Source organism: Malurus melanocephalus, unplaced genomic scaffold (assembly GCF_030028575.1).
Source record: "Malurus melanocephalus ecotype Western Australia unplaced genomic scaffold, MMel_1.1 scaffold_320, whole genome shotgun sequence".
NCBI classification, from domain to species: Eukaryota; Metazoa; Chordata; class Aves; order Passeriformes; family Maluridae; genus Malurus; species Malurus melanocephalus.
In genome coordinates this window covers 335,607-345,299 of record NW_026623552.1, presented here as the reverse complement: position 1 = coordinate 345,299, position 9,693 = coordinate 335,607, and the positions used below count along the sequence as shown (strand labels likewise).

General features: G+C 47.1%; 1 protein-coding gene across 1 annotated transcript in view; it reads right to left on the bottom strand.

The window, feature by feature from the left end:
- Positions 1–1,432: 1,432 nt before the first annotated feature.
- LOC130580253 (extracellular tyrosine-protein kinase PKDCC-like) overlaps positions 1,433–9,693 on the bottom strand; it is an 8,694-nt gene continuing 433 nt past the window's right edge. The window contains exons 2-8 of the mRNA XM_057377614.1: positions 9,368–9,685; positions 9,055–9,177; positions 6,642–6,913; positions 5,496–5,575; positions 5,297–5,401; positions 3,666–3,842; positions 1,433–2,318 (exon numbers count right to left, since the gene is read on the bottom strand). Of these exons, the coding sequence (XP_057233597.1) occupies positions 2,215–2,318; positions 3,666–3,842; positions 5,297–5,401; positions 5,496–5,575; positions 6,642–6,913; positions 9,055–9,177; positions 9,368–9,685 (1,179 nt within the window). The 3' untranslated portion in view covers positions 1,433–2,214. The remainder of the gene's footprint in view (positions 2,319–3,665; positions 3,843–5,296; positions 5,402–5,495; positions 5,576–6,641; positions 6,914–9,054; positions 9,178–9,367; positions 9,686–9,693) is intronic.

Genomic DNA, 9,693 nt, shown 5'->3' with positions numbered 1-9,693 from the left:
TATTTACTTTTTTTATTATTGTTTTTACTTGCTTATCACTGTATGCTCTAAACTGTCAAGAGAGGATYGTGTGGTCTCTGCTGCCAGGGTCTAACTGCAGGTCTGATGCTGGAAGCTGCATGTAGGAAAGTGACACCAGCATTCCCTACAACTGCACCATCTGCAGAGGGGCTGSACATAACTGGAAGCAGCCCTACCATGAGAAGTTGACAGAAAAATCTGCCATGAATGAAGCATCACACGACTGAAATACACAATGTTTTTACCAGGAGAAATTTTCAAGATGGGAAAATCTATCTAACACAAGCTGGAACCACTTCAACTTTTGCATTCTGTTCCTTCCTCTCTGAAATGACCCCAGCTTGGCCCTTGCAAGGCCTCACTTCCRGGAAAGTACCTCTGATGCGTATCTCAGGAGGCTGGGAGATATGGAATAAACCCCCATTACCTCTTGCTAAGTAGAGCACAGCAGATGTCTGAAGCCCTGCACAGTGGGGTTGATGTAAAACAATAGCAGATCCCTGGCAGGACCTTTACTTCAACTTCCACAGGACCCACTGTAATGGAGAGAGGTCTGTGGCTGCCCATTCTAAAAGCCTTGCTTTCACAAAGCCTGCAGCAGTGTGGTCATCGCTAAGAGCCTTCTTGTTGTGCTAACTAGGAATTCTCACTAATTGATTTCACTATCAGAGTCCTCCAGSCCCAGAGTAAGCAGCAGGGGTCACAGTGCATGAGAAAGACACCATGAAACAGCAGTGCTGTGTGTTAATTGAGTATTAACGAGCTGAAAGGTGTGGTCCTGCTCTGGGAAACACAGGCAGAGACCTTCAAAAACACAGCACGACCCCAGCCCAAGCTTCTTCAGTCCAGGGGTGCCCCAGCTGCTACAAGGTCCCRATGGAAATGGCCACGCCATGTCCCAAAAGCTGTCATTTCCTGTGGGCTAAGCAGAAAACAGTGTGGCATCACAGAAGCTGTAGTGTGGCTCTCCTGCACAAAACCAGGGACTTTCCCTCGAAGGCGTGAGGCCAGTGGTGATTTGGGCTTTCCCAAATCATTGTTTCTGCTACAGAAGAGGCACTGCATGGTCATTGCTTCCAGGTACTCCCAGGAGTGGCACATCACACTGTCATTGCTTACAGTCTGAAATCATACAAACCTCGGCCCATTTGCAGAGGCCACATCTACAATTTCAGTCAAGGGCACTTGCAGGAGGCTCTTGGGACCAGACTGTCTCCTCTACACCTAGGAGTCTGCAAGCACAGCCACAKAGTGTCCTTCCAGACCTAACTGTCCAAGGGGCTCAGAACTGCTTGGAGCACTCACAGATTGACCTCAAGAGTGATTAATGATGCTAGGTGAGCTGAAGCTGGGAAACTCTGGCATTTCTTCATTTGTTTACAGTAAAGACTTAGGCAATTAAAGACAAAAAAAAACTTTTCACAGCATGCTTAGAATAAACAGTCATTCTTTATCATAAAAAGTCACACCTTACATATAAATAATTTGAATGTCTCGCTCTTTCATGGAAAGTAACAGAGAAAAACCTTCAAGGTTGATACATGGGAGCTGGCATTAGAAATCACATAGGATCAAACCCAAATCCTGCATCCAGACACACAGATATTTGGATCCAGGGTTGACCTATACACCACTTCCCTCCCCTGMACTGGAAGGAACTGAATCAGGACCCTCCTTGCAGGACCACCCCCATCATCAACCTCCGGTTATGGATCCCAGCCCTGCAACCTTGGCTTCATCACTGAAATCCAGTCCTTTACATTTGCAGTAGTAAGAAAACACAGTTTGGAGCTGCAGAAAGAGCCATTGCCTTCTCCAAAGTGCATTATCTGTAGGTTTTTGGAGGTGACTGAAATAACTAAGCCTACCCAAGCTGGATCCYGTACAGCTATTTCTATTTCTAGGCTGACAAGCTGGCTAAAGCAGCAAAGCTAAGTATTGCACAGTCTAGCAACATTTGACTAAAACTGAGACCATTTATGTGGAACAGCAGTGTGGGAACAGAAAAGAAGCTAGCAGAACAGCAATGAGAAATTTGAGCTTTGATCAAGGAGACAGCAGCATTTGACTCTATCTGAGCTGGCAGGGAGATCCCATCCCAAAGCAAAATAAAATATGTCATTCTTTCCAGCAGATGAAATTCTCCCCAGCGGTTTGTTTCTCCCAGGATCATTTTATGTGATCTCATTGTCTTTAAAGCCTTTCCCCGGAGGAAGCCGAACGTTTGATATAGACTACAGCGTTAGTATCCGGTATTAAATCAGTCCAGCTACTCTGGAACGAGGCGAGTGGGCGTCCTGGAAAGGAAATAAAAACACAAGTTTAATAGAGATAGGTTCACCTTGACCCATGCTATTTATTGCAAAAGATACGGAAACACATTGCTTGCTCAATGGAGGGTCACTCTGCCCTGCCATAGATGTGTTTTACACTCCCAGTAAACTCCAGATGCTCAGAGTGCGCACGAGGAATGCATCATCCAACCCCAGAGGCTTTTATGTCTTGCTTTGCTTTACCAAGCCACACCAAGAGAGACCAGCACATTCCCACAGCTCCCATTAGTCCAACCGGCAAAAYTAAGCACTGGGCATTTTAGCCCAGCTTGGCATCTTTTGCTGCAGAGATGAGCTGTGAAACCGCGAGTAAAAGGAATATCAGGAAGGGAAGAATTAAAGACCCCAGGCAYGGTGCAGGATGTGCGGGATCAGCACCCGATAAAGGCACTGCAGGAAGGGTCTTTGTCCCACGTGTTCCTCCTGCATCCTCACAGCAGTTTCAAGCAGGATTCCTTGAGGCAGGCACCGCACACAGAACTAACAGCTGCCCCGTGAGGCAGCCAGATGTGATGTGTTAGACACAACTCACACAATCCATTGCTGGCTGTGAAACCTGGTGGCTCAGAGATTTATATTGCATCCGTGTAAGTGCTCTTCTGACAGTTCACCACATCCCAAATGCACACAAGCCCACAGAAAAGCTGTATTTTTGATAGTTTGGAGGGKTTTTTTTAATGTCGTGTGAGCTGACAAAACATGATTCTTCAGCACCATTGTGAGTGAAAACACTCATTTACCTCATTTAGTGTTTCACTTCAAGAAACAATTTAGCCCATGCTTGAAGTGTCAGCTAAATGAGATAATTTAAAATAATTCTGAAAACATGCTAACTGTGAGAGGCTATAATCAGAGCTAATTACAGGGACATTCTGGAAATCCCTTGGCTTGGGGCTTTAGTTTTGATAAAGGGGATAACAACTTGTAAGCTATGATTCTTTTAATTATAATAACRGTAACCACCTTCTTTTACATGGTTTCTTTCATCTCTAAAAAACCCCACAGCTTTGCAAACTATACACACCACAGGGATTGTTGAGCCTAACACCAAAGTGAAGCCACCTCTGCAAGAAATGAGTGTTTAACAATACCTAGCAGTCCTGGGCAAAATTGATAGAGGAACAGAGGGAGAATATATTTAATCTTGTGTGTCCTTACAAACACTCAGGGGATTTCTGGATGCCCACAGTGGTGGCCATCTGATCTTGAGAGTAAGGAAGGCAGCTTTTATGTGTACCTGGAGACTCAAGGCACTGAGGAAGGCAGCAGCACTACACATGGCAGTACCCTGTCACATTTGCCCAAGCTCACCTGTCCACGTCCTCTGCTGGGTGACGATAAAGCTTTGACACTGCGACTGGGAATTACAAATGGCAGCAGCTTCCTCGGCRCTGTGGATGGACAGCAGGCAGCCCAGGTGGCTGTAGGAGGGCCAGCACTTGTAGTCTTCCCCTTCCACTGTTCGGAAGCCCTTTAGGGAGATGTAGTCTGGGGATAGAGAGAGGGTGTCCAGGGAAACACTTCAGGCACATTTTCAGAGACCAATTATGCTACACACTGAATCAGAGAAACTCTGAAAAGAATTGCAGCGGCRACAGACTGAACTGACCTGCCCAGATGGACTGGGGGTGAAGCTGCAAAGTTAAAAGAAACCCAAATCTTTCTTTTTTTGATTCTGCTGTGGAGCAGAGGACAGCAATTCCCCCACAKATGTTGGAGAGGGGTCAGAGCTCTCCAGGGTGAAGGGACAGGGGTGACASTGCAGGGCTGATGAGAGGAGGAGGCTGCTGTGCAAACCCACAGGTTCTCCATTTTTTCCCTAGAGAAGCCAGCCTCACAACAGCCTCTCCTACACCCCAAACTCAACAGCAGAAGCTCATCACAGATCCAGCACCAAGCTACACGGGGCACAGACCGACCCACCCATCATGGTRCCAGCCACAGAAACAGGAGATTGAGGAAACCCAGTGGAGGAAACGGAGGCCAGATCCTGTTCCTGACAAGCAGACCTGACAAGCCTGGGCAGGTGCTGTTCAGGCTATTTTTCACTGGCTGCTAAGAGTCTCTCCCCATCTTCCCACACCTCTAGGATGGTGATCATTTTGGCACAGTGTGAAGCCAAYAGGCAGGTGTTGGAAAATACCAGTAATTCCTGTTAAAGCTGCTGGTCCTTCCATGCAAATGAGCAGATACCTTTGCTCATAAAGGTGCAAATTCTAGTTCTTTCACATGTAAAGAGATTTCCTTCTGCAAGCCACCATCACCCACCACATCATGTGAATGCTCAGGAAAATATAAGCCACAGCAACCACTGGACTTTTGAAGACTTTTTTATCACCCTCATCTCTCCCACGGAATGGGTCCTTTTCAGAGGAAAACACCTCATAAAGGCACATTTACCCATCCACAGGTCCAACGGAATGATCTTCAGAGAAAAGGAACTTGGGAGAGCACCAAGGCCCCAGTGACCCTGCCACACTCATCTCAGGGCTGTCACCTCCCCACTCTATGTTTCCATAATAACCTGTGCCACACAGTGAAATGGGAAGTTTGAACATCAGCCCAGAAAACTGACCTGTTGGCCCACAGGATAAGAATACCCTGAGACAGGAGACACTGTATTTGCTATCCCAAATACATTCACTTGAAACACTGATGCTCATTATGAGAAGCATATTTCGAAGTAGTGCAAACACATGTCTATTTGCCAGCCAGATTTTCTGCATTGCTTTTACTTCACAAAGCAATATGATCGTGCATAACTCCCATGAAAAAAAAACCAAACAAACAAAAAATAAAAGCCTACTCAAAAAAAGATACTTTTGGTGCTTTTTCTAGTGACTATATACTGCCTGAACATATGAGAGTTCAGAATTTGACCAGTTACCAAGTGYCTCACTCCCTCAGTAGTTACTTTACCCAGAGCATTCAAAATCAGCTACCTTTTAAGAGAAGAGGTCTTTTCTGCAGATACAGCCCAGACTTGTACAGATGTAAAACCTTTTCAAAAGCTCCCAGGGTTTCATTTATTCCGTATCGTAAATCACCTATATTTAAGGAAAAAGATGACAAAGATAAGCAATTCCATGAAATACCATTTAAAGACTTCCAAGAAAGAAGTTAATGAATATTAGCTGGTACCTGTTGCATTCAGAATGTCACTCAAAAGGGGCCGCAAAGTTGGTGGTGCAGAGTGTGGCAAAAGATAGGTGAAAAAATACCTGAAAAAAAATCCCACAGGCTGATTAGAATACTGTGCCTTCATTTCCCTSGTGATTAAGTTGTCTACATTTTCCCGTGACTTGATTATTCATATGCATCTTGGTGCCTCAGATGGTTCCTGTGAGTTGGGCTGAAAGCCTGGTCCTTGCAGCACAGCATGCTGCATGAAATTTACCTTGCAAAGGTTCATGCAATAAGGCATCCCATCGTTCCCCTGGGCCATTTTTGTATGTTAAGCAATGTATTTCCCAAAAAAAAAAAAAAAAAAAAAAAAAGACCTGTATTTAGGAAGATTCACACAAGATCTTTCTCTTGCCCTGAAAAGTTTGCCATTCATATTGCCCCTGGAAGGTGTAGGACAACTAATTTCCTGACTCTTCCACAAAATTCCCATTCTAGGGAACAAGTGCACAAGAGACAAGTGCAATGGTGAGGCTGCAATAATCTATGCAGGGGCTTGCCCTTTAGCACTGAATCCTGTAAATTCAGACTCCCCTACTAAGTCCTTCTGTGTAAAYAGCAAGCTGCCAAAGCTTCCTTCCAGGACTTGCCAACCATCAGTGGTTAGCAAAATTCCCTGTGWTTTCAGCTGGTATCCTACACAAAGTCCTGCAGCAGCCTGCTCTTCCACAGGAGCCCATAAGGAGATTCAGAGTTGAAGAGAAAAGTTAGCCAGCCTGTTCCCAGCAACAGGGACTCAAAGCTGGAGGGCTTTTGCAGGTATCCTGCACTGCCACTGCTTTCAGCAAGCACAGCCCATGGATGTCAAGCACCAGGGCTTGTTTGGCAAACAGCAAATTCACAGRTGCAAGCTCTGGGGCAAGTTTTCAGAGGGCGTTGGGGAAAGGGAGCAGCAGAAGAAAGATGCCTTCATTCTCACCAAACAACAACTACATTATTTTCCTGCCTTATAAGGAAAATAATTTGCTTCAAAGTGATCCTTAACCACCCTTTGACTGAGAGGTGAGGGGAATCACCACATGGAAGAAACACAAGGTGCTAGAGGCTACATGGGAGAGTGTGAGCCCAACTACCCCAGACTTTCCCCCACATAGCTGGACATACCGATATGCATTGAACAGATTCTTCTTTTCATTTATTCCTTCGCATTTCCCACCCATGGAGCATTTGAGAGGGAAGCTTTTGGTGGGGAAGTCGAGTGTGCAGTCACTGTCTTCCTTGCAAGACAGCTCCTCGGTGCTGGCATCATCCATGTCTGTCACTTTTAGGTTTCCATCCACCATAACAAACTGCCTTGGCTGGAAATCCAAAAGGACTATTGAACCCAGAGGGGAATGTGCCAAGTAAAACAGCAGTTTCACAAGACCCAGGCAAATCTGAGAAAGAGAAGATGAATATGCATGAAAAAAAACAGATGAAAAACAGCTATTAAATTGGAAGTAGAACAAAGGGGAGGGCATTCAATTAAATTAAAATGGGGAAAAAGCATATAGAACTTAAAAGGTAATTATATGTATGCTACAAAATTTATTATCAACATTGCCACAGGATTTGACTGGTAAGTAGTTTAGCAACATTTTTTAAAAATGTGTGTACAGAAAAAGAGACATTTGCAGTTAGAAGAACTGGAGGAGAAAGTTGTGAGGAAAACAATAGCAGTCTTCATGTTTCAGGAGCTATATTTATTTGCTAGCTGAAAGCAGAAGGGTTTTTCCCAGTCTGGCATAAAATTAATATTTCTCTCCCTCCCCCCATGCTGCTTAATACAGACTGAGGCTCCACGGTCATTAATACCAGATTCATGCCTTGCTGCATCACTCAGCAGTATGAATTTGGGCACACAATCATGCTTCTGAAGAATTAGTCAAGGCTTGCAATGTATTTATTGCCAGCTTTTTTGCTTTTATGACAACTTTCTGGCAGCACGGAAAGGCCAGACAATACCTGACCCAGCAAAAAGCTCAGTAAATTATTTTTAAACAAACTAGAGCTASAGGAGTGCATTTATACTGCACCAGCACTTTGCTCAAGTAGCTTTCTGAAGCAGTTTTCATTCACKACCAGGAGCCCTGGCACCAAAGTGTATCCTCAGCAAGGTGTGCCAGGCAGCCCCACGTCACCCCTCGCCGCTGCCGATAGCRATCTGTGCAGGCACGAGGGTTTTTTCCCTTGGAACAGCTCGCACAACCCCTGGTATCTGATGTGGCTCATCACAGGGGAATCCCATATGTTTAGGCACCCTAATTAGGAAACAGGACTAGACAGTGTCAGTGTAAATTCTGAGTTAGTGTCTTCTGCAGTCAAGAGATTACTAAAATCTCTAATGCCACTGGACCAAACTCTACCACCAGCTAATCCAGCATCATGGGTTTCTAGCTCTACAGGAGACTTTGGCACATTTAACAAGATGAGGTGCTAGGAAAGCTATGTAGAAGCCAGTACAGWATTGTAGAAAGTTAAAGTCCACAAGCCAAGAGAAATGACTCTTGAAGTTCTGATGCTATTTTAGCTTGTTTAGTGAAGCAATCGTAAGAATCTCAGCTTGCAGTCGTAAGAATCTCAGCTTCGTGTCCCACTGCTGAGCAGTGCAGGTGCCACACTCCCCCTCTGGCTCAGATGGCAAGGCTCCCCTTCTACATTAACGACCACATGCAGACAGGGTTTTTTTTTAGAACTTTTGTTGTGCTTTTATTTTGCCCAAAGCATTTCTTGCTGATACTAAGATGCCCTTGCTTCTACACGATGCTTTTTTAAATCCTGGCACCCAAACAAGCAGTAGTGAACCCCCAACCGAGCCCTTGAGGCAAACTGTAAAACAAGCTATAACCAAAGTAAGTGCCATGTCACAAGTTATTTATATTCCTGGGGAGCACATGGGTCCCTATGCAGGATGCCCAGGAGACAAAGCAGATCTCACTAGCAAGGGTGCAATCCTAGCAYCTACAGCAGGAGGAAAGCAGTTCAGTAAGTCCTAAAGGGCCAAGATCAGAAACACGGCACAAACACRTGGTGAGGGACAGCTTGCTCAGCTTGCTGCCTAGAACAGGTAACACACAGCAAACCACAGACTGGGAGCATGGTGAAGGGGTTTTCCCAAGTCAGACACGGATTGCTCAGGAGCCTCTCGACCAAAGCCCTTCTGCCTTCTGCATATATCTATATATAGATATATAGAAATATAGGCAATACAGAGGCAAACTAACGTTATAGTATGATAGAAGGTACTAAGCACCACTCCAGCACTGAGCACGATTTTGTGTCTTATCTCCTCCCAGATKAAGTTCTTTTAACACTGCTCTAGAGAGAAGGAATCTCACTGGGAGACACCGAGCTAGAGCTGTGTTAATGTGTTTTAAAAGGAATGAAAAGGAAACGATTTACCGACAATTTGCGGGATCAAACAGAGTGTCGGCAGGAGAATCCCGTTTGCCCCAGCGGTCACCACCGGCTCTTCGCCGGTTTACCCAGTTTGTGGTCTAAAAGCCACTGATTAAACTCCTTTGCTTTGTTTTCTTACTTTAAATCTTTCCTCCCAGGGGGTCTGCAGGAGCTGAATCATCTCCAGCGGGGATCCCAGCTCCAGCATGGCTGTGACCYGTAGCTCAGCATCTCCGCTGCTGTCATAGCACTGACCGTGCAGCTGCGGGACAGTAGAAGCCACKATCGGGGCGATGTCGCTGCCAGTGCCAGCAAGTCGCGGCCGCCCGGGGACAGCGTGGGCACCACGGGCGGACCGGCTCAGCCCCGGCACCAACCCCCCCGCCCCGCCCCGCCGTGCCGAGCCGAAGGAGCGCGTCTCGCAGCCCCCCGCCCCGGCGCGCCCGCCGTACCTTGACGATGCCGGGGTGCTGCAGGCGCTGCAGCAGCGTCACCTCCTTGAGCAGCTTGTAGGCGGCCAGGCGGCGGCAGCCGGCCGGCGCCCCGTACCGCTGCACGCACCGCCGCACCTCCCGGCCCGCCCCGTGCACCGACTTGAGGGCCACGGTGCCACCGCCCGCCAGCGCCGCCCGCGCCACCACCTTGGTGAAGCCCCAGCCCAGCACGCTGACGGCCGTGGCCCGGCTCAGGTCACCGCAGCCCAGCCCGCCCGAGACCGCCGCCTCCCCGCCGCCCGCCGCCGCCTCCAGCCGCCGCAGGTCGCGCCGCCGCTGCCGCA